Consider the following 25,606-nt stretch of genomic DNA (forward strand, 5'->3'; position numbering starts at 1 on the left):
GAGAGAGAGGGAGACAGAGAGAGAGAGAGAGAGAATTTTAACATTTATTTATTTTTTTCTTAGTTCTCGGCGGACACAACATCTTTGTTGGTATGTGGTGCTGCTGAGGATCGAACCCGGGCCACACGCATGCTAGGCGAGCGCGCTACCGCTTGAGCCACATCCCCAGCCCCTATCTTTTGTCTTTTTGAAAATGTTCTTTTGGGCTGGGGATGTGGCTCATGTGGTAGCGCGCTCTCCTGGCACGCGCAGGGCACTGGGTTCGATCCTCAACACCACATAAAAATAAAAAATAAAGATATTGTGTCCACCTAGGGCTGGAGTTGTGGCTCAGCCGTAGAGTGCTCGCCTAGCATGCGCAAGGCCCTGGGTTCTATCCTCAGCACCACATAAAAATAAATAAATTAAATAAAAATATTTTTTAAAAAAGATATTGTGTCTACCTAAAACTAAAAAATAAATATTTTTTTTTTAAAAAGAAAATGTTCTCTTTTTTTGGAACTGGGAATTGAACCCAGGACCTTCTACCTTGAGCTGCATCCCTAGCCATTTTTAATATTTTTATTTTAAGACAGGGTCCAAGTTACCAGGGCTGATTTCGAACTTGTAGTCTTCTTGCCTTCAGCCTCCATTAGTTGCTAAGATTACAGGGATCTTAATTGCACCTGCTGACAATAGCCATTTTTACTGGAGTGAGGTGTTAGCTTACTGTAGTTTTTTGTTATTGTTGTTTGCTTGCTTATTTTTTCATGCTGGAGATTGAATACAGGGCTACACGTAGTAGGCAAATGCTATACCACTGCACTATACTCCAAGTCCCTCATTGTGATTTTGATTTGCATTTCCTAGATGATTCCTAGTGTTATTTATTTTTCTTTTATTTCTTTGTTTTTGTGGTGCTGAGGATTGAAAATCCAGGAGCCACATCCCCAGCCCTTTTCTTTGATGAAAGTTCTTGCTAAGTTGCTAAGGCTGGCCTGAACTTGTAGTCCTACTGCCTCAAGTAGACTCCCAAGTAGCTGAGATTATGGCCATCTTTTGAGAAATGTCTGTTTAGGTCTTTCATGTTATATTTTGTTTACTAGTCCTGAGAATTGAGTCCAGGGCTTCATGAATGCTTGGCTTCTGCTCTACCACTGAGGTACACCAATAGCCCTATATTGTCCATATTTTAACTGAGTTGGCTTTTTTTTTGATACTGATGGGTTTTTGTTGTTGTTGTTGTTGTTGTTCTAATTACATGACAGTAGTGATACTGAGTTTTTGAGTTCCATACCCTGGATATGAGCCCCTTGTCAGCTGTTAGTTTGCAAGTATTTGTTCTGTATCATAGGTTATCTTTTCCCTCTGATGATTATTTCTTTTGCTATGCAGAAACTTCTAGTTTGATGTGATCCCATTTTGCATTTGTTTTATGCCTTTCAGGTCTTGACCAGAAAACCCTTGCTCATTCCAATATCCTGAAACATTTCCCTTATGTTTTTCTGTAGTCATTTCATAGTTTCAAGGCAAAATGGAGTGGCTCTTCAGTGCACTGATTTTTGCAACTAGTGTAACTGATGAGAGATAGGGGTCTAGTTTCATTCCTTTGCGTGTGGATACCTAGTTTTCCCGGCACCATTTTGCTGAAAACATTGTCCTTTCTTCTGTGTATGTTCTTAGCACTTTTTTCAAAAAACAGCTGACTGTAATTGTACAATAGGTTCTCTATTCTGTTCCATTAGTCTGTGTGTCTGTTTTTAATAACAAAAACCATTCTATTTTGATTATGACAGGTTTGCAGTATATTTTGAAGTCAGGTAGTATAATGCTTATTGCTTAGTTCCTTTTCCTCAAGATTACTTTGGCTATTTGGGGGTTTTGTGGTTCTGTACAAATTTTAAGATTGTTTTCCTAGTTATGTGAAGAATATCTTTGGTGTTTTATTTATTGCATTAAATCTGTAGATTACTTTGGGTAGCAAGGTCATTTTAGCAATATTTATTTGTCCAATCTGTTAACATAGAATGTTTTTCAACTTTTTTGTGTCTCTTCAAATTTTTTCATCTTTAAAAAATTTTCTTTGTCCACTGAGCCACATCCCCAACCTTTTTTCTTTTTTGTTTTGAGACAGGACCTCCCTAAGTTGCTGAGAGTGTCTTTAAACTTGTGATTCTCTTGCCTCAGCCTCTACACTTACTGGGATTACAAGCTTGAACCAGCACCCGGCTCATCAGAGTTCTATAGTTTTTGTTGTAGAGATATTTTCTCTTTGGTTAAATTTATTTTTAAGTTTTTTGTATTTTTTTTTTGATAGCTCTTGTAAATCAGGTTGCTTTCTTGATCTCTATTTCATGTAATTAGCTATTGACATATAATAGTGCTGCAGATTTTAAATTTTGATTTTATATCCTGCAAATTTCTAAATTGTTTATTGGTTCTAGTTTTTTGGTGGAGTCTGGGGTTTTCTTTATATACGATCACATCATCTGCAAACAGTGACAATTTGACTTCCTTTTTGCCAACTTGGTTGCCCTTTATCTCTTCTGTCTGATTGTTCTGGCTACTGTATTGAACAAAAATGGTGAAAGTGGTTATCCTTGGCTTGTTCCAGATCTTAGAAAGCTTTCAATTTTTTTTTTTTAGTAAATATTAGCTGTTGGCTTATTATGTATGGCCTTTGTTATGTTGATATATATTCTTTCAAAACATCCTTTGCCAAGGTCTCGGCTTGGCACCAGAATCACCAGCCACCACACAGCTTTGTAGGTTCAAACAGCAATTCTTTATTCCCGCTCTCACACCGCCTCCACACAGGTCCAGGGGCAATCAAGTTCTGCCTTTTGCCCGCACAATTCACCTACTCCACGAGAACTCAACGGGAGCAAGCAGCAGGAACACCCTAATCCCAGCAATAATCTTCAACCTCCAACTTCCCTAAAACCCATTGTCGTAAACTGGCAACGCCTTAAACTCAAGGAGCCGGTTACTTCCTCAAACCTGGTCAGCTCTACACCCGGATCCGCCTTGGTCCTTGAGCAAGGTCACCTTATTAAAGCATGCATGCAATGTCCCATCGAATGTCCTCTAAGCATCATGAGGTACCTTGGCAAGGAAATTTCGATGTGTCATTCCTACTTGGTAATGGCCCTCAGCAATCCTTCAGTGTTTTTGTCATTAAAGGGTGTTGACTTTTATCAGATGCTTTTTTTGCATCTCTTAAGATGATCATGTGAGTTCTGTGTTTCAATCTGTTGGTGTGATTTATTGTGTTTATTGATTCATGTATTTTGAGCTATCCTTGCATCCCTGGGATGAACCCCACTTGATGATAGTGAAAACAAAACTTTTGTGTGTGGTACTGGGGATTGAAACCAGGGCCTCACATATTCTAGGCAAGTAGTCCACCACTGAGCTATATCCCTCACCCTTTTTAATTTTTATTTTGAGACAGGGTCTTATTAAGTTACCCAGCCTGGCCTTGGATTTTTGATCCTCCTTACTCAGCCTCTGGAGTAGCTAGGATTACAGGCATGACCATCATGCTTGATTTTTGTATTTCTTTATGATTTAACCTTGCTAAATGAGGCTAGGAATATAGCTCAATTGGAAGAGGGCTTGCCTCCCATGCACAAGGCCCTGGGTTCAATCCCTGTCACCACCAAAACAAAAACAAAAACAAAACAAAAAAACAAAAAAAAAAACACACCCTACCAAAGGGTATGTGTCCATAATTTGTCCTTTTGAGTTATCAAATGTGTTAGCTTGTAACTGTTCATAATAATCTATAATGATTCTTTGTATTTCTGTGCTGTCAGTTGTAATGTGTCTGATTTTATTGGAGTATTGCTATGGATTGGATAAAAGTCCATGTGGCAAAGGCTTGCTTCCTAGCCTTATGGTGCTTTTGGGAGGTGGTAGGGCCTTTAGGAGGTGAGTACATATGAGAGGTCTCTGTTTCTTGACTTCCTTTTACCAACTTGGTTGCCCTTGGTATGCCTTTGAAGAGGACTGTGGGACCCAGTTCTTTGTTCTGGTTCACTCCTCTGACCATGAAGTGGTTTTGCTGCTACCATGATCTGCTGCTTCACCCAAAGCAATGGGGCCAACTGATCATGTATTGAAACCTTAAAACTATGAGCCAAAATAAATCTTTTATATATTTATTATCTTAGATATTATCCATATATTAGATAATGGAACACTAACTTAAGCTTTCTCTATTTTTCTTAGTCTGTCAATTTTATATATCTTTTGAAAGAACTAGCTCTCTGATGGCTCTTTAGTATTTATGTTTTCTTTCCCCCTCTATTGCATTTATTTCTTGTCTGATCTTTGACTTTTTTCCTTCTACTAATTTTGGGTTTGGTTTGTTCTTGTTTTTCTTATTCCTCGAGATGTGGTGGTAGGTGGTGGTTGTTTTGTTGTTGTTGTAATTGAGATCTTTCTTCTCTTTATTAATTTTTTTTTCAGCACTGGGCATTGAACCCAGGGGTGTTCTACCACTGAGCCTGAGCCACATCCCCAATCCTTTTTATTTTTTTATTTTGAGACGGTCTTGGTGAGTTGCCCAGGCTGTCCTTGAATGAGGTCCTCCTGCCTCAGCCTCCCAAGTCACTAGGATTACAGTGTGTGATACCTATTCTCTTTCTTGATGTAGACATTGATATCTATAAACCTATCCTACTGCTTTTGCTACTATATCCCATGTGTTTTTATGTTGTTTCTTCATTTCTCCCCCCAGGAAATTTTAAATATTTTTTATATCTTCCTCAGTCTATTGGTTATTCAAGAGTAAATTGTTTAATTTTCATGTATTTGTGTTTTCTGAAGTTTTTCTTGTTCTTGATTAATAGTTTTATTGCATTGTACTCAGAAAAGATGCTCAATATGATTTCAATTTTTAAAGATTTGTTGAGACTTTTTTTTTTTTGGTCTATCACATGATCTATCCTGGAGAATGTTCCATGTACTCATGAGAAGAATGTGTATTTCAGATGGAATGTTCTGTTAGGTTCATTTGTTCTAGGATACAATTTAGTTCTATTTTTTTCTATTTTGATTTTCTGTATGGATGACTTGGGTTCAAGAAGTTGAGAACTAGCCATTTATCTGACTTTATTTTTTTGCTATGAGGTTGGTAGTGACACTTTTTCCAGCTGTGTTCCAATCTGTTAGCTTTATTTTATAGTTTCTCTGCATTTTAGATGAATAGTAAAGTCTGTCCCCTGAGAGAAAGTTAATTACTTCTTGATATGATATTAGTACTTAGTCCTCATACAACTATATCTGTCACAGAGTTTTGTAATTATTTGCCAATATATCTGTCTCTACTGTGAGTTATTATACTATTTGATGGAAGCAACATCTGTGACCTCTATATACTAAATGTTTCCTAATCAGTGGTAGGCACTTAGTATATGTTGAATAGAATTGCAAGAAGATTTTAATTCATAGCACATTCCTGGTACTTTGTAAGATTCAGAGTATCTTATTTGAGTATCAGATATTTGATTTGTTAAATAATTCATGAATAAAATGGCTTATTTATATGGTATTTAGAAATTGAGTTAACTTTTGTTGGCTTAGATTTCCAGGTAATTTTTTAAAAATTGGGTCAGTTTAAAAGTTTGATTTATGGGGGGTGGGTAAAGAAGAATGAATGAACTTTGGATTGGGCAGAGGGGAGTGGGGGGAGGGGAAAGGATATCGGGGTGGGAAAGATGATGGAATGAGACAGACATTATTACCCTATATACATGTATGATTACACTACACTACCAGTGTGACGATGCACCATGTACAACCAGAGGAATGAGGAGTTGTGCTCTATTTGTTTATAATGTGTCAAAATGCATTCTACTGTCATGTATAACTAATAGAACGGATTTTTTAAAGTTTGATTTAGGGGCTAGGGTTATGGCTCAGTGGTAGAGTGCTCACCTACCATGCATGAGGCACTGGGTTTGATCCTTAGCACCACATAAAAATAAAACAAAGATATAGTGTCCACCTAGAACTAAAAAAATAAATATTTTAAAATAAATAAATAAAAGTTTGATTTCATTTCTGTAATAAAAAATCTTGTTTGATACAGCTTTAGTTGCATGGTTTAATTATTACTTGCTCAAAATAATTCACAGGGTTGAATTATTTTGTTCTCCCAACTTTGGGGCCATATTTTTTATTTGAGAACCTCAGAAAAGTGAGTAATAAATTATTATATTAAAAATTTTCTTTACATCAAACTGTTTTTTGTAAAAGAGTAAAAAACTGTTATTTGTAAAAGAGTAAAATTGTATTCTCCTTGTAATATTTATAAGTAGCTTAGATTAAGAATGAATTTAGTATTATGCTTTTATTTCTATTGGACAAATAAAAGAGATTTTTTTTCAAACTAACTGCATCTTTTCCAGATCAAATTTTCGCCGGTAGCTAAAAAGTTGTTTGTTGTAACTGCAGTGAGTGCTATATCTGTAGTTTTTCTGGCCCATCACTTTAAAAGAAAACGTGGAAAGAAGAAAGGAAAAGTATTACCATGGGAACCAGAGCACCTCTTACTGGAGTACACTAAAAGAGCAGCATCAGACAAAGGTATGTGAAAATAGCTGAACCAAGTCCACAGAAAAAATTTCTTGTGTAAATCATGGATGAAATACAGGGATTTCAGCATTTCAGTCTTCAAAGTTTTTTCCTTAATATTTAACTTGTAAGTAATTAAACATTTTAGAAAGACTAGAAAATATAGAAAAGTAAACAGAAAAAATTAAAATCACTTGAAATTCTACTGCACAGAAATAGCTACTGATAGTGCTTTAGTGTGTCTTTCCATTTGTATTTGTACCTAATTATATTGAGGTATAAAATTTGCTGTTATCTATAAGTAAATTTGTATTAAAAATAGCTTTCCAGGTCTATAAAAATATATCTGTACTATCATTTTTATATATAATTTAGGTTAAATTTGTACAAATGTACCCTAATCTATTTAAGCATTTCCATTATTGTTCATTGTGGTATGTTCATGGTTTTCTTATTTTGCACACATTTTTTTATTTCCTCAGAATCTTTAGTTGTAGAAGAATTGCTGAATTTTAAAGAATTTATAACTTTTGTTAGAGATGTGGTACATATTGCTAAATTGTAGCAATAAAAATGTTTTCTTGAACATGCTAGAATTTTCAGTTTTTTATTTAGTGTATGATATTCTTTCATGATACATTTGTACAGCACATAAGGAGCAACAATTTGCACCAAGCACAGTGAACATTGCAGTAGTGATTGCTATCATTCATTGAAATTTTACTAGGTTTTAAACAGATGCTGTATACTTGGTGCTTTATTTAACTTTATAGCAGTCCTGTGAATTAGGACTACAAAACTCTATGTGATTGTTCGCTTTTATATATAAAGGAAAATTGAGATAAGTAAAAGTTAAGTGATTTACCCAAGGCTGTATAATTTTAAAGTACTGGGATTTGAATCTAGAAGTGTCCTACCTGGTCTATTAAGAAAAACTTAGATATGCCATCTGCCCCAGAAAAATGGATAGATGGATGGAGGAGAGAGATGTATAAAAAACTGAATGTAATACAATGTGGGTAAGGTTTAGATATAATTCAGGAAAGGAATTGCTTTGTTATAATGTACAGTTTGAAGTTTAATAGTTGTTAGTGATTTCATAGTGATTATAATAGACCATTCAAATTTTCTTGATTAATTAGGTGAACTGATTCTTAATTTCAGAAGCAAATTTTAGCAGCTTTAAAAACATTAGAGGGGCTGGGATTGTGGCTCAGCAGTAGAGCACTCGCCTAGCACGTGGGAGGCCCTGGGTTCGATCCTCAGCACCACATAAAAATAAGTAAATAAAATAAAGATATCGTTTTCAGTTACAACCAAAAAATAAATATTAGAAAAAAAATTAGAGATGGTGGGCTGCGGTTGTAGCTCAGTGGTAGAGCACTTACCTTACACATGTAAGACACAGGTTTTGATCCTCAGCACCACACAAAAATAAAATAAATAAAGATATTGTGTCCATCTACACCTAAAAATGTTTTAAAAATGATTAGAGATATAAATATTAATACTATTGTACATTTGATAATTTGTTCAGGTGAATGGAGTATGTTTTAAAAATTAGAAGCTTTCTGAATGAATATAATATAAATTTCAAATTTTACATGAAAATTATTAAAATTATTGATACTTTAAATATTTGTATGTTTGTTAATAGGTTCAAGTTGTTCCAGTAGTAGACAGAATTTGACATTATCTTTAAGTTCTACCAAAGACAAAGGATCTCAGTCTTGTAACTTTGCTAATGGAGGACTTTTCAGTAAATACTCAGGTTCTGCACAGAGTTTGGCTTCTGTAAGTAAAAACCTATATTTATTATTATTATTATTATTATTATAACATTTGTTGTATGTCTCTTGTTATATATTAGTTTAAGTGTCACACACTTAACAGCTCTTAGTATAGAAAGAACCTTATCAAATCAGCTGGTTAATTTGTTTTCTCCAGGCAGGTAAAAGTATTTTTTGGCTAAATATTTCAGACAGTTTGGTTCCAGGTTTCTTTGAGTGAGTGATATAGTTCATAGGATCCTATGAGAGTGGTTTTGATGTGAAAGCAATGCTTCAAAATTAGATGCTATACAAGAAGCTGATTGATGTAGCCAGACTTTGTGCTAAGTTACAAAAATCCCTTGATGAGCCTACTTAGGGAAAAGTATTTGACTCGCTGGCAAGTATGGGGTTCCTTACCTCCTCTTTTGCAGCGATCATATTGTATTAACTGATAGGTGGAAGACTTCCTGAAATCCTTAATATAATATTTTTTAAAATTATTTTTTAGTTGTCCAATGGACCCTTATTTTATTTATTTATATGTGGTGCTGAGAAGTGAACCCAGTGCCTCGCACATGCTAGGCAGGCATGCTACCACTGAGCCACCACCCCAGCCCCTAAATCCTTAATATAATATTGATTGACTAGTGAAGAATAAAGTTTATATATCTTTAAATTTTTTATTTATTTATTTCTTGTACTAGAGATCGAACCCAGGGGCTCTGAGATATAACCCCCCCCCAGTCCTTTTTTTTTTTTTCAAGATAGAGTCTCACTAATTTGCTTAGGGCCTTGCTAAGTTGCTGAGGCTGGCCTCAAACTTGTAATCCTCTTGCCTCAACCTCCTTAGTACCTGATACTACAGGCATGTACCACCATGCCCAGTAAAAATATAATTTTTAAAGGTTTATGGGTAGGAACATCTAGATCAAAGACCTGTAGACTTTCTGTGCTATGAAATTGAACAGGATAATAAAGAATATATTTATAGTTCAGTGTCAGAAATACCTATTTAGAAATTTTTCAATTGAAATTTGAAACTTTTATTTTTAACTAGAATTAGACATGAGGAGTTTCATGATAGTAATATAACAAGTTTTCAGAATCACTTTACTGTTCTTCTTCAACCAGCCTCATCATTTTCCTGCTAGGAGTATAAACCCAGATTTCTGCCTGGATTTTCTACCCTGTAGTCAGTAGGTTATGAGTGCCTAAATTATGGTCATGTTAACAGAAGTAGAAAGGAGAAGAAAGGATCTATAAATGCTTAGTCACTGGATATGAAAGATGTGGGAAGACCTGTTGGAGATGACTTCCTGTTTTTGTTGTTGTTGTTGTTGTTGTTGTTTGTCTGATAAATTATGGGAATTGGAAATATTAGTGAACTTGGGAGGAGGAGGAATTTTTGTTGTGGGAAGATGCTGAACTTCTTTTTATGATGTAGTCAATTTGAGATGCCAGCAGAAAACCAGGTGGAATCAACTAGTAGGCAGAAGAAAAGATGGATCTGGATTACTCAAAAGAAAACATAATTGGAATTAGGGATTTGTAATTCATTTGCATAGAAGTGATTGAAATATGATGTAGTGGACCTTGCTAAGGATGATGAGTATGTACAATAATGATACACACTTTTTAATTCTCATTTGGAAATAGTCAGCATTGTCAAACATTCTAAAAGGGAAATAAGCTAGATAACATTATATAAATAACTACCTCATGCTTATGGAAATAACTGACTTATATTCAAAACATTGTTCTACTTATGTATTTTTGAGCAAACAGAGACTCAGAATATTTAGGGTCATATGAATACTAAGTTTGCTTGAATATAATCAGAATTATTTCTTCAAGTGAAAATTGCATTGATTGTTTCCCCTGCTATAGGATTAATGTAAATAATTAATAAAAATAAATAAATATACTATCCTAGAGAGATTTTAAAGGAACTTTTATTAATTTTACTTTTAGGTGCAGAGTGTCAATTCCTGCCATAGCTGTGCTTGTGGCAATTCTAATTCCTGGGACAAAGCTGATGAAGATGATGTTAAACTTGTAAATATTCCTGTGACCACTCCTGAGAACTTATACTTAATGGGTAAGAATAACATGATAAAGTTTTAAGATATTGTGTTTTGAAACTAAAACAACTGAATTGTTTTAAGAAGAGCAACTATAATTTTAAAATGTTGTTGTGTCTGTTGAATCTAGTCTATATAGCATCACCAGTTTATTAATTTCTTGATGGTGCTGTAACAAAATACCAAAAATGTGGTGCCTTAAAATAGTTGCAGTTTATTCACACAGAGTTTTGGAGGTCAGTAGTCTGAAGACTTTATCACTGAGATGATATCAAGGTGGAGGCCTATGGGAGAGTTCATTCCTTGTCTCTTTCAGTTTCTAGTGACTGCTAGCCTTTCTTGGCTTGTGGCCACATTACTCTACCTCTGCCTTGGTCTTTCTGTTGCATTCTCTGTGGACATCAAATCTCCCTTCACATCTCTCTTAAAAGGACACTGTGCCAAGTATGATAGAGCACACCTATAATTTCAGCAGCTTGAGAGGCTGAGGCAGGAGGATTGCAAATTCAAAGCCAGCCCTAAGCAACTCAGTGAGACCCTGTCTCTAAATAAGATATAATAAAAGGCTGGGATGTAGGGATGTAGCTTAGTGGTTAAACACCCCTGGGATCAATCCCCAGTACCAAAAAAAAAAAAAAAAAAAAAAAAGACACTTGTAATTGAATTTAGGGTCTACCAGATAATCTAGGATAATCTCGTTAGGATCCTTACCTTGATTACATCTGCAAAAATACTTTTTTTCACATAAGGTAGAACAGATTCTGGGAATTAGGACTTGCTATTTTTGTGTAGCCATCATTAAGCCTACTACATTAAGCTAGCCTAATGTCTCTTCTCTAATAATCTATCCAAATCCACTTTACTTCATCTTCTATCATTTGTATTCTTCCTATATCCAGACAAATTACGTAGAAAGAAAATCTGTGTATCCCATCTCAGTGTTACTCTTGACTTGACCACAAGCATGTCTAGGGAGCCTCACTGGATCCTTGTGTAGGGAGGGAACAACAACAAAAAACCCTGAACAACAAAAAAACCCTGAACCTGCTATTGAATCAGAACATTCAAGTGCTTTACCTTCCCTAATATTTTGCACTGTATTTTAAGCTGCATTTCTTTTAAATAAAAAATAACCCCTAAAATCTTTGATGTGGCCCTGGTGAGCAGTACAAGGGTTGTCTTTACTGTAGGTAAAAGGCTGTGTGCTTTTAGGGTATTCCCATGGTCTGGAATAGTTAGGCTATCACCTCCGGTGGTATTACAGTGGGGGTTTCTGCAAGGGGAAAGGAAGAATAACTTCTTTTACCATTTTCTCCAAAGGTCACCAAAGAATTAAGCTCACTCTGTTTCTAGATAACTCTGTCTAGTAAATCTTCAGTCCCAGATTCTGTTAAGAATACTCAGCACTTGAATTGAAGAAAAGTAGAGCAATACCAGATAAGCTGCAATGAGGTTTGCTGTATTATACAGTTTGGATTGGTAGGAGCCCTGTGGGTCACCTAATCTAATCACTTCTATATTTTTGTTTAAATTCCCTTTCCAAAGCTGACATTCTAAAAAGATCGGTGACTTGTATAGTGGCATATCCTATAATCACAGCATCTTGGGAGCCTGAGGCAGGAGGATCATGAGTTGAGAAGCAGCTTCAGCAACTTAAAGAGACCCTATCTCAAAATAAAAAATATAAAAAAGGACTGGGGATGTGGCTCAATGGTTGATCCCCCGCTAGGCTCAATCCCCAGTACAAAAAAAAAAAAAAAGATTTGGTGGCTTATATTTGACGTCCTGTTATAAAACTGATGAGATACGGTGGTCTGGGTCATGTTCCACAGTGAGGTGGAATCACAGTACTTCCCAAGGAGTCATCTGTTATCTTTGGACAACTCTGGTCTTAGGTAACCTGTGTTCAGCCAAAATAATTGGAGAGATAGATAGGGGATAGTGTAAGGAAAGAAAAAATAGAGTAAAGTTAGATAGCTTACAGAAAAGAGGATAGATATAATTGTCATTGCCTACCCCAAATGAGTACTAGGGATTACTAGTACTGGTGGTGGTGGGGTACCACTGAGGTACACCCTCAGACCTTTTTATATTTTATTTTGAGACAGAACCTCACTAAGTTGCACAGGTTGGCCTTGAAATTGGGATCTTCCTGCCTCAGCCTCCAAAGTAGTTAGGATTACAGGTGTACTCTACTGTGCCTGGTTACAATTATCTTTTTTTCAATATTTTTTAGTTGTAGATGTACACAATATCTGTATTTTATTCACTTGCTTTTTTTTTTTATGTGGTGCTGAGGATTGAGCCCAGGACCTCACATGTGTGAGGCAAGTGCTGTACCCCTGAGCTACAACCCAATCCACCTACAATTATCTTTTAAGTGCATAAGATTTTTAGAATGAAAATCAAAAGCATGATTTTTGCTATAGAAAAAATCAAACAAGGATAAGTTCTACATTGCATGTGAAGATGATTTTGTTTCATGTTCTGCATTCTACGGATGATTGAAGAAATGCCTTTAGAGGAGAAGGTAGTCTTTATCTAAATATTCTAAAAAAATCTTGAGTATGACTTGTCCAGATTCTTAAGGAACTTTTAAATATTTTTTCTTAATGCAGAAAAGTTGAAGTTTTAATATATTTTAATTTTGGTTGAAGTGCATAATAACTTTGGCCAGCATGTTTTTTTTTTTTTTTAACTTGGAGAAAAAGAAGTGTATATTTACCCCCCCACACACCCTTCTCCCACCCCCCAGTGGCTCTGTGGTATAGCGCTCACCTGGCATATGCAAGGCCCTCAGTGCAACATAAAAATAAATAAAATAAAGGTATTGTGTCCCACTAAGTAAAAAATAAATATAAAAAAAAATCACATTGGCCATTTTCTTCTCTGATTTCTGGTTGACTAGAACTGCAGACTCAAGAGTATATTGGGGAATTTAAATCCTACTCTGAAATAATAGGAGTATAAAATTATTCTTTAATGACAAAATTGCATTAGACTGTGCTATTGAAGATAACTGTATGAAAACATTTCAGACCCCAAATAATTTTATTTTGACATTGATTTTACTCACTTACCATTATTGTGTTCCTACTTTTAGGTATGGAATTGTTTGAAGAGGCATTGCGTCGATGGGAACAAGCTCTAACCTTTCGCAATAGACAGGCTGAAGATGAAGCCTGCGGTTCCATTAAACTGGGTGCTGGGGATGCCATTGCTGAAGAAAGTGTAGATGTAAGGGTGATTTATTGATGAGGAAGAGTCAAACTGATTTTTAAAAATTTTTTTTTGTAGTTGTAGATGGACAAAATGCCTTTATTTTATTTATTTTTATGTTTTGCTAAGGATCAAATCCAGTGCCTCAGACATGCTAGGCAAGCACTTTGCCACTGAGCTACAGCTACAGCCCTCAAACTGTTTTTTTTTTAATATTTATTTTTTAGTTGTGGTTGGACATAATACCTTTATTTTATTTATTTGTTTTTATGTTTTGCTGAGGATTGAACCCAGTGCCTCATTCGTGCTAGACAAACGCTCTACCACTGAGCTATACCCCCAGCCCCTCAAACATTTTTTAATGGTGATTCAGTGTATCTGCTTTCAGTGGCATCGACTGGCCCTTTTTATCATTCTCTTGGAATTGTGTGGGATATTTCTTGTTGGGTGTTTTCTGTTCAGTTAGTTGCCATTCATTAAGTTTCTTACTTTCCTAGGATAATTAAGTAGACAGAAATAGTTCTTTTTTTTTTTTTCTTTTTTGCAGTTCTGGGGATTGAACCCAGGACCTCAAGCATGCTAGGCAAGTGCTCTATCACTGGGCTCTATTGCCAGCTCAGCAAATAAGATTTCTTTTTTTTTTTAATATTTATTTTTTTAGTTGTAGTTGGATACAATATTTTAATTAATTAATTTATTTTTATGTGGTGCTGAGGATCGAATCCAGGGCCTCGCCTGTGCTACTCTAGTGCTCTACCACTGAGCCACACCCCCAGCCCTAGCAAATAAGATTTCTAAAGGAACATTTTAAAATCTGTCTTGTGCTTTGGATTTAATTATATGCTATTGTAATTCATAAAAGTAAATAATACATAGAAGTAAAACTAGATTGGTCCTTAATGATCATTTAGGTAGATTAGTAGTTCTCAAACTTGAGCATACATTGGAATCACCTGGAGAAGTTGTTAAAACACAGATTTATGGCCAGTGTTTATAATACTGTAGAATTGAGGTGGATCATGGGATTTGCATTTTTAATAATTATGCTGCTGGTTCAGGGACCTTATTTGAGAACCCCTGATCTAGTCGAACTCCTCAATTTTACAGATAATGAAACTCAATCCCTGATAACTGAGATAATTTTGCCAAATTAACTAGAATCCAGTCCTCATGATTTCTATAGCGCCCTTTCTACTGCCTAACAGTAGGCTGGTGTTTGTTTTCATTTTGGTTTTTGGCATAAAAAAATATATATATCCTTCTTTTTGCCTGCATTAAGTAAACATCTTCTTTGTTTAGAATTTTAACATTAGAATCTAATTTGCTCTATTCTGTCTTTGTAGGATATTATTAGTACTGAATTCATCCATAAACTTGAAGCTCTGCTACAAAGAGCATATCGTCTCCAAGAGGAGTTTGAAGCTACCCTTGGGGGGTCTGATCCTAATTCCCTTGCTAATGATACTGGTAAGATGGATCTTTTGTTTGGTTTTGATGAAGTATATGATTTTCTTCTTTTATATTCTTGAAATCACTTGGTTATTAATACATTTGTCTTTTGTACCAATAGGTTAGATATTTAGTTTAAAGAAGCCAAGAGGGGCTGGGGCAGGAGCTCAGCGGTATCGCACTTGCCTGGCATGTGTGAGGCATTGAGTTCGATTCTCAGCACTGCATACAAATAAATAAAGGTCTATCAACAACTAAAAATAAGAAAGAAAGAAAGAGAGAGAGAGGGAGGGAGGGAGGGAGGAAGGAAGGAAAGAAGGAAATAGCCAAGAGAAAAAAGTTCTAACGTGTGTGTGTGTGTGTGTGTGTGTGTGTGTGTGGTGTACACTAAGGATTGAACCCAGGGTCATTCAACCACTGAGTTACATCTTTTTTTTTTTTTTTTTGGTGGGGAGGCACCAACGATTGAACTCAGGGGCACTCGACCACTGAGCCACATTCCCAGCCCTATTTTATATTTTATTTAGAGACAGAATATCACTGAGTTGCTTAGCACCTTGCTATTGCTCAGGCTGGCTTTGAACTCGTGATCCTCCTATCTCAGCATTCCAAGCTGCTGGGATTACAGGCATATGCTACTGTGCCAGGACCCACTCCTTTTTATTTCAAAAGGGTTTTGCTAAATTGCTGAGTCTGGCCTCGAACTTGTGATCCTTCTGCCCCAGCATCCTCAGTTGCTGGGATTACAGGTGTGTATCACCAAGCCCAACTCTATGAAAAGGATTCTTGTTTTTTTGGTGGTCCCGAGGATCAAACCCAGGGCTTTATGCATGGTAGGCAGTCCTGAGAGAAGGACTTTTAAAATAATTCAAATGTAAAATGAAAATAGAACAATTGGAAACTCTAAGAAAGTGATAAGAATCAACGGAAAGAAGTAGGAAAAAAATTATAAATGTAAGGAGGGAAAAAGAACCCTAATCCTATCCCTAACCCTAACTCTGAAACTTTTAAGGTCTTACACTAGGAATGTTTTGTCTACTGTTCTACCTGAAGTTCTTCCAGCCTCATGATAAGGATTATGTAGGTGTGTAGTTGCTTTTTTGGTCTTGTTTGTGCATCTCAGATTTGATGCTATTTGGAATGCCCCAAATTTGTTTTTATCTATAGCTTCTTTAGAGGTTGATAGGGTCCAACTCAGTTTCTTCAGATTATAAAGATTTCTTGGGTACTTCCCCATAACATCTGCTTTAGGTCCATATTGCCTCTAGACAGAAAGATCCCTGGACCGGTTGCTTAATTTGGGGAGTCTTCAAGTTGTTTCTGAAGAAATTATTATTAGTTTGAAATACTAAAAAGATAGGATGTTTAGAACAGGACTCAGAGTCAATCCAGACATTCAGTTAACTTAGGTTTGGAATGAGTTCCTTAGCCCACTCACGTCTTAACCTAGCTGTCACTGGCTATTAGACTAGCTTGCTTCTTGCAGCATTGAAGGGCCTTTGCCTGCTTTTGTCTTGGAGAGTACACAGGTAAATAATAATTACAAAGCTATTACATTTTGTTCTTCTTAAGACTTGTTTGGATATTGCAGGTTTCCATTTTCGAACTTTTAGATTGAAAGAACTAACTACTATGGCTAAGTAAGGAGTAGCTTTATTATATCTCTTATTTGATATTAATCAAAATTACTTAGAAGTCATTTAACTTTCCTCATTCCCCAAGTCCAAATTCATTTTATACATTTAATTTGTATTATTGGCAGGCAAGTTATATTAGTAGTCATAAAGAGAGCCTCACAAATGCCTTCAGAGGCTCAGGGGTGAGTCTAAACCAAGTATTAATCTGACTTTAGTGAATACTTCATTGTTTTGGAATCTGCTTTGTCTTACTTTATGAAATTAATTTATTTTCTCTTAATAACGTTTTTTTTTGAGACAAAGTTTCCCTAAGTTGCCCATACTAGCCTTTAACTTTCAATTCTTCTTTGTCAATCTCTGGAGTGGCTAGAATTACAGAAGTGTGCCACAGCGCCTGGCTCTCTTAAGAATTTGGTAGGGGGCTGGGGATGTGGCTCAAGCAGTAGTGTGCTCGCCTGGCATGTGTGTGGCCCGGGTTCAGTCCTCAGCACCACATACAAAGATGTGTCCGCCAAAAACTAAAAAAAATAAATATTAAAATTCTCCCTCTCTCTTTAAAAAAAAAAAGAATTTGGTAGGCTTTCGAGGTTGGAATATTTGTTAGCCAATGTTTTGTGTGTGTGTCTGTGTGTGTGTGTTTTACTGGAAATTAAATTCAGGGTGCTCTCTAAGCAACATTCCAAGTTCTTTTTATATTTTATTGTGAGACAAGGTCTTGCTAAGTTGACCAGGCTGTTCTTAACCTTGTGACCCTACTGCCTCAGTCTCTCTGGTCTCTGGGATTACAGGCATGCGCCACCACACCTAGCCTATTACGTTATTTATAAGCTCTTAAGCATCCCAAATTCTGGCTTAAACAATAATTGTTCTATTCCTCTTATTATAGAAGTCAGACAATTTCTGGCAAATGAAATGAAGATTTGGGCTGGGGATGTGGCTCAAGCGGTAGCACACTCGCCTGGCATGCGTGCGGCCCGGGTTCGATCCTCAGCACCACATACAAACAAAGATGTTGTGTCCGTCAAAAACTAAAAATAAATATTAAAACAAACAAACAAAAAAAAGAAATGAAGATTTGACTCAGCGCTCTAATAATGAAAGTATTTACTGACTTGTGAGGGTTAGTATTAGGTATGATGTGTTGAAATCACTAGGGGGCAGCACATTTATCTACATTTTGGATACCTATGACTCATAAATGCCATTCAGTAGCTTATAGCACTGGGAGTTAAATTTAGGTCATCACTTGTTCTGGCAACGTTTTGTGTACACCTGCTACTGTAACTCAGTGATAGAAAGCATGAAAATTATGCACAGATGATTTAAATAGATTTGAATCATTAGCATGAATTTAAATCCATTAAGATTTCATTTATTTAAGATTTAAATTCATTAGCATGAATCTCCATTAGTGTTAAGTTCTTTTAGTTAATAGCTAAATACTAAGTGGATTTGTAGTTTCTGTTTTTCAGAGTCTTATATTTTGTTACAGTTTTTGGAGATTCAACCAAGAACTTTGAATATGATTTCAGTGATAGATTAGCTTACTAGTTAGGAACATGGACTTTTTTGTTGTTGTTCTAATTACTTATATATGACAGTAGAATGCATATTGACACATCGTCCATAAATGGAGTATAACTTCTCATTTTTCTGGTTGTATATGATGTAGAATTACCCTGGGTCACGTAGTCATATGTTCACATAGGGTCATAATTTCTCATTCATTCCATTATCCTTCCTACTCCTATACCTCCTCCCCTTCCTTCACTTCCCTCTGCCTAATCCAAAGAACCTCTATTTTTCCCTAGGCCCACCCCCCTTATTGTGAATCAGCATCCACATATCAGAGAAAACATTCAGCCTTTGGTCCTTTGGGATTGGCTCATTTCACTTAGCATGATATTCTCCAGCTCCAAGCATTTACTGGCAAATGCCATAATTTTATTCTTCTTTAAGACTAAGTAATATTCCATTGTGTATATATTTCACATTTTCTTCATCCATTCATCTGTAGAAGGGCATCTAAGTTGGTTCCATAATTGAGCTGTTGTGAACTGAGCTGTTATAAACATTGATGTGGCTGCATCACTGAGGTATGCTGATTTTAAGTCCTTTGTGTATAAACCAAGAAGTGGGATAGCTGGGTCAAATGATATGGTTCCATTCCAAGTTTTCTGGGGGAACTCTGTGCTGCTTTCCAGAGTGGTTTCACCAATTTACAGTCCCACCAGCAATGTCTGAGAGTACCTTTTTCCTGCCAACATATATTGTGGCTTGTTTTCTTGATAATTGCCATTCTGACTAGAGTGAGATGAAATCTTAAAGTAGTTTTGATTTGCATTTCTCTAATTGCTAGAGATGTTGAGCATTTTTCCATATCTTTGTTGTTCAGTTGTATTTTTTCTTCTATGAAATGACTGAAGAACATGAACTTTGAAGGCAACCTAATATAGCTTCAACTCCTGGCTCTTGTACTTGCTATGAAAACTTAAGCAAGCCTTGACCTTTGTTAGACTGCTTCTTCAATATAAGATGCAGGACTATACTAGATTAACTCTGTAGAATTGTGGGGATTAAATGAGATAGCATGTATTATGTTTAGCACAGACAAAGTGACCACTTTGTTATTGATTTATTATTGAAATTGTATTCTAGGTGTTTAAAGGGGCCTATTGTGAGATGATTTAAGAATTATATGGTTACAGGTAAATGGAAGTAACTTGTTCATTACTTCTTTTTTAAATATTTTTTTTAGTGATCAATGGACCTTTAAATTTACTTATTTATGTATGGTGGGGAGAATAGAACCCAGTACCTCATACATGCTAGGCAAGTGCTCTACCACTGAGCTACAACCCCAACCCTCATTCCTTCTTTTATTATGATGATGTTGGATCATTTTTAGACAAAATTCACTTATGGGAATAAATTTGATTTTATATTATCATAGTAGCATATATTTGCATTTATTGAAATAAGATATTTAAGTCACATTGAAAGTTATTTATTTGGGAAAGTAAAACAAGATATTAAATCTTCTTTTCCTCTGTTAGGAAAAAAAAATGTCATCTGAAGGATTTGCAAATGTGATTATGTATAACTAAAAGTATTGGCTTTCCTTGATATCTGCTCTTGTCATGCATAGCAGGAAAACAAAAAATGATAATAGATATACTTCCTCCTGGTAGTACATCTATTTATTAGTAAATTCTGTCAATTCTCCCTCTATAATACAATTGTCATTCACTCTTTTTTTCCTGCACCTTCATTAACATTTTGCTTGGATTTAATCATTCTGTTTGGACCCCTTCCTATAGTAGTGCATCTACATCTTATTCCTGGGTCTGACTTATTTCATGTAGCCTGAAATATACTTTTTTCAAACTGTCTAATTATTTCTTAAGCCCCTGGATATCTTAGTTCTAGGAATTCCAGGTTAAAATAGGTCTTATTAAAGGAAATGATATATACTGGAATTGCATCTTCCTTATTGATTAGATTTTTTGGAGTATGTTTGTTGACTTTATTTTTTTAAAATATATATTATAGTTATGCATATTTGGGTTCATTTTGACATAATTTTATAAGCATGAATATAATTTGCTCTTGGTGTACAGCTCCTGTTTTGTCACTCAGCCAAATTGGACAAAGTCTCTTCCAACTGAAATTTCTAAGATTTTAGTTGTATAATCAACTCCAGATTTTTAGTAAAATTTCCTCTTTTTCTATTCTTCTGCTGATGCTGTTCCTTTGCATAGTTCATCATACTCTGAACCTTCCTCTTTTTCTCTTTTGCCTATAGAACATAATTGTATTCAAAGCTATTTCTTCCATGCATTATATCTGCATTTCAAGCTAAAGTAAGCCCCTCTTACCTTTCTCTGTTCTTTTATAATGGCATTGGTGGTCTTTAGGGTACCATTTAGAGACTCATCTGCCTTTGGGCTCTGGATAAATTGAGAACACAAGAAGTATTTAATTTTTTTTTTTTAAAAAATTAAGTTATAGTATTAACTTTCTAAAATTCTTTTTCCTAATACCTAGATTGACCAATGTGGTCAGTCTTCCTACAATACCTTCTGTTCACTTTATAAAATTTTGTGGAGAAGAGCTGGGAATGCAGAGCAGATAGCTAGCATACTTACCAGTCAGCTGTTTAGGGACCCCCTGCCTGCCTTACAATTCTTGGCAATACTCTGTTAAACAGAGGAGAGTGAGATCCAGCACAAAAGTGATAGTTATGCAGACCCAGAATTTTCTCTAGAAGGTCTGACAGAGAGAGAGAGAGAGAGAGAGAGAGAGAGAGAGAGAGAGAACGAGAACTAGTGTGCAATGAAAGCCATGCAGTGAACAATAACTGTATCTTATTTTCTTCTAAATCCTTAATGATACTCAGGTTCTCAGCATTAGCTAAGTTACCCTTCCCACAGGGAGTGGTAATGAAGAGGTAAGGGTGCAACTTAAAATGTAAATCAGTATAATATACTTTTTAAAACTTTTTGGAACTATAAATATACTTTCTTAAAAATGTCTAATTATTTCTGTAAACCCCTAGATATCTCAGTTCCAGGAAGTCCAAGTTTAAAATAGGTCCTATTAAAGGAAGTGATATATACTGGAATTGCATCTTCCTTATTGATTAGATTTTTTGGAGTATGTCTGTTGACTTTATTTTTAAAAAAATATGTATTATAGTTATACATAATATTTGGGTTCATTTTGACATATAATTTGCTCTAATTCAGTTCCCAGTGCTTCCCCTTTTTTCTTCCCTCCTCACTCCCCCAATCCCTTTCCTCTACTGATCTTTTGTATCGTTTATAGGTTTTTTTTGTTTGTTTTGTTTTGTTTTTGGTACTAAGGATTGAACTCGGGGGCACTTGACCACTGAGCCACATCGTCAACCCTATTTTGTATTTTATTTAGAGACAGTGCTTAGCACCTCACTTTTGCTGAAGCTTTCTTTGAACTCGAGATCCTCTTGCCTCAGCCTCCTGAGCTGCTGGGATTACAGGTTGTGCCATCATGCCTGACTAGTTTTTTTTTTTTTAATTAGTGCATTATAGCTATACATAAAAGTGAAATTCACTATGGTATATTCATAAAGGTACCTAGAATAATTTGATCAGTTTCGTTCCATTGTTTTTCCCTTTCCCCTTCTCTCTCCCTCCCCCTCAATCTCTTTCCTCTACTCCACCAATCTTTCTTCTATTTTCATGGAATTCTGACCCCTCCCTCTTTTTTCTTACTTTGGTCTAGCTGGGTCTGACTTATTTCACGTAGCCTGATGTTCTCCAGTCCCATCCATTTACCAACAAAATTTCATAATTTCATTCTTTATGAATGAGTAAAACTCCATTGTGTATATATACCACATTTCCTTTATTCAGTCGTCTGTTGACAGCCATCTGGACTGGTTCTATAAACTTGGCTATTGTGAATTGCACTGCTATAAACATTGAAGTGACTGTGGCCCTATATAACATGCCAATTTTAGTTCTTTTGGATAAATACCAAGGAGTGGGATAGCTGGTTTCTATGGTTGTTTCATTCCTAGTTATTTTTGTTTATTTGTTTTGGTACCAGGGATTGAACCCAGAGGTATTTAACCACTGAGTCACATCCCCAGCCCTGTTTATTTTTTATTTTGAGATAGGTTTCACTAAGTTGCTTAGGGCCTCACTAAGTTACTGAGGCTGATCTCAGCCCTCCTCTCTCAGCCTCCTTATTTGCTGTGATTACAGGTGTGTGCCACCACAGGTGACTCCATAATATACTTTTTGAAGACTGGACTAGAAGTCCCATATGAACTAGGAAGGTGGTAGGTGTTTAAAGGTTTCCTCAATTGGTGTTGAATACTTAAAGCAGTATGATTATAATTATTTCTGTACATATTTAGTCTGTTATACTAGACATTAAATTCCTTGTGGGCGGAACACATATTTAGTTTTTCTGTTATGTTCAATGCCTGATAATGTTACATCAATGTACTATATATATTAATAGGTCTGTGGAGGTTTTACTTTTGTTTTTTTGGTTTTTTTGTACCTCATATTGAACTCAGGGACGGTTAACCATTGAGTAACAACCCCAGCCCCTGTTTTGTATTTTATTTAGAGACAGTGTCTCACTGAGTTCCTTAAGGCCTCACTAAGTTGCTAAGGCTAGCTTTGAACTTGTGATCCTACTGCCTCAGCCTCCCAAGCTGCTGAGATTACAGGTGTATACCACCACGCCCGGCAGGTCTATGGATCTTATCAAGGTGTTTATCAGAATCGCTGTGCAGCTTTTATTTTATTTTACTTTTTTTAATGTTTCAATTATTTAATTAGGTTCTTGGTAAGTCATTTAGGACACTAGTTTATGGGAATATATTCCAATTGTTAGAGCAAAACCAGTTGCATATAGCTCTGGAACTGAGGAATAGCTTCGATTTTGAGTAAAATTTGTGACTCCACAGCTTTCTGATCAATCTTTTTTTTTTAACTGCCCCAAATTATTTATTGAATTTGATTCCAGTATAATTTTTAAACTTCTTTCTCAAAAGGAGTCATAAGAGAAATGTCAGTTTTATTAAAATTACAGATTTATAAGAACATCTAAAAACACATGGTATTAGTAAAAGCTATGCCATTTCAAAAGATTGTTATTGCTTCTTTGTCCTCAAGAGACTGCTGTTGCTCTGTGCATCATTATGTAACCCATTTCCATTTCCCAATTGAAAATAAATTGAGGCAGGCAGTGGTCAGTGTTCTAATGTTAGGCACTTCCTTGACTTCATTGATCTTCATGGATAGAGAAGGATCTAAGTACAGGAATATGACAACACAATCACAAGTATTCAGAAGGGCTTTGGAAATATTTTTGGAAAAATGGAGAAGCCAATGATTCGCTCTGCCTTGGGTGGATGAATAAAAGCGCAGGCCATTTTCAGGGCGGGGCTTCATTAAGAGTGCATGAGATAGGCATGAGATAAATGTTAGTAATGTCCTAAAAATAATCTTCTCCTTTGCAATCCAAGTTAGGATGCCACAGTCACTGGTAGGGTATAAAAATATGTAAATATCCTCCTGCACATTGGTCACAGGACATCCATACCCAGAAACACCTCATCAGGAAGCAGATATCAATCTTCAGTTGTCATTGCTTTAAAGTCGATTTGAAGCCAAACGAGAACACAAAGACAAAAAAAAGCTCTGATTAATCTTGTACTGCACTATAATCTCATATTTCTCTTTCTCTGAGTTAAAGATTTTACCTTCCTAGTGTCTGGGCTTCTACAGCTACTACTTCTTGAAATAAGCACCAATGAGGTGTTTTAGGATTTTTGTATTGCTGATATTGATCTCTGGAGGTGGTGATAACGAATTTCTGGTGTGCTCCATGCAGAGGAACTTGATTGAGGGAAAGAAGTCCCATCACAAGTAGCAAGCCACCACTCAGTTGTTTCAGCAAAACTGCTCTCTTGCCTCTGTGGCACCCAGTGAGGATGATCAAGATGGTGATGCTGGCTTGCAGTTTTCTCACATGCTGCATCAAGGTTTTTTTGCCTTGGTTCAACAGCTTTTGTGGCACATCTTAGTAGGATAGTACCTAGGCATTTGTGAAGCTTAACCACGCTGGTACTACCATTCTTGTCACCACCAGCTGGTTTTGTGACAGTAGCAAGAACCTTCTCCTCCTCCTTCTCTTCAAGCTTGGAGGTAGCAACTGAGTACTTCCTCTTGTACATGGATGGCCTTTCGAGAACACCTAACAGATCTGGACTATCTGCCAATTTCTCTAACCAGGACAGGGTTTCAGCTGCAGTGGGGCTTCCCTTTCTTGGGTTTCTTACCCTTAGGGTCATGCTTTTTAACGTTGCCAACTGCATCAGCCTTCTTGGCTCCAGGTTTCTTCTCCTAAGTGTCTGGCTTTTCAGCCTTTTTGCCTACCATCTTGCAATATGAGAAAGAAGGAGAGCTAAGTACCCCTGCAGCTTTTACTAAACAACATCCAAGGCTTTGATTCACACCTACCGAAATTGAAACTTTGGAATTGAGGCTATGAAATAGATGTATTTCATAATTTAGCAGGGGATTCTCATGTGCATTACTATTTAGAGTCCTTGAAATAATTCTTGAATGATAGATGTACACATGATAGTTGGATAGATAGATAAAATGATAATATTAGATTTTCTTCAATAAGTTTATTAGTATTATAATTTCAGCTGCAGTTCAATTTAAATGTGGTGGTTGACAATGGACAGCTGCTGCTAGAAGATTATAAAATTTAGAGTCACGGGAATAAAATTTAGTCTTGAGGTTTAAAGTTAATAAATTAAGCTCTATTGCTAAGGCAAAACCTGAAATAGTTACTACAAGGGCTGATATTTTTAGGTATAGTGGTATACTTACAAGTGGATTATTCATGGGGTAATATTATTAGAAATAAAAGAATCCAGTGAAAATGCTGCCAATTGCATATCAACGTAGAACTTTAATTTTAGTGAAGTAGAAATGTAGCCAAAACTAATTTCTCTACTGGTATGAAGAAACTATAACATATGGTTCATATCTATTTTCATTTAAGCCTCCAATTTATAGTTACAATAAATTAAGACACCAAATTACTAAATATTACCAAATTATTCTCTAATGTTGATGTTGATGCCAATAAGTTTATTTCTCTGTAAAAAAAGGAAAATGTACCAGCTGGGGATATAGCACATTTGGTAGAGTGCTTGCCTCACATGCACAAGACCCTCGATTTAATCCCTAGTACCATGCAGTGCACGTGTGAATACACACATACACACACACACACAAACTGAAAATGTATTGATGCCATTTTTCCTTTCCTCTTTTCCACTAGGTAAGGTTTCTTGGTGGTGGTTGAGTTT

The 25,606-nt window shown here is 35.9% G+C and overlaps 1 protein-coding gene and 1 pseudogene across 5 annotated transcripts in view; one reads left to right on the forward strand and one right to left on the reverse strand.

The window, feature by feature from the left end:
• The window catches only part of Miga1 (mitoguardin 1), a 574,792-nt gene that overhangs the window by 507,946 nt on the left and 41,240 nt on the right, over positions 1-25,606 (forward strand). For all 5 annotated transcript variants that reach the window (XM_078026540.1, XM_005330696.5, XM_021730114.3 and 2 more), the window contains 5 exons: positions 6,396-6,573; positions 8,219-8,355; positions 10,305-10,431; positions 13,518-13,651; positions 14,977-15,100. In XM_078026540.1, coding sequence (XP_077882666.1) covers positions 6,396-6,573; positions 8,219-8,355; positions 10,305-10,431; positions 13,518-13,651; positions 14,977-15,100 — 700 coding nt within the window. The remainder of the gene's footprint in view (positions 1-6,395; positions 6,574-8,218; positions 8,356-10,304; positions 10,432-13,517; positions 13,652-14,976; positions 15,101-25,606) is intronic.
• On the reverse strand, positions 23,871-24,659 carry LOC101956475 (large ribosomal subunit protein eL6 pseudogene; annotated as a pseudogene).

This window comes from Ictidomys tridecemlineatus, chromosome 11 (assembly GCF_052094955.1).
Source record: "Ictidomys tridecemlineatus isolate mIctTri1 chromosome 11, mIctTri1.hap1, whole genome shotgun sequence".
NCBI classification, from domain to species: Eukaryota; Metazoa; Chordata; class Mammalia; order Rodentia; family Sciuridae; genus Ictidomys; species Ictidomys tridecemlineatus.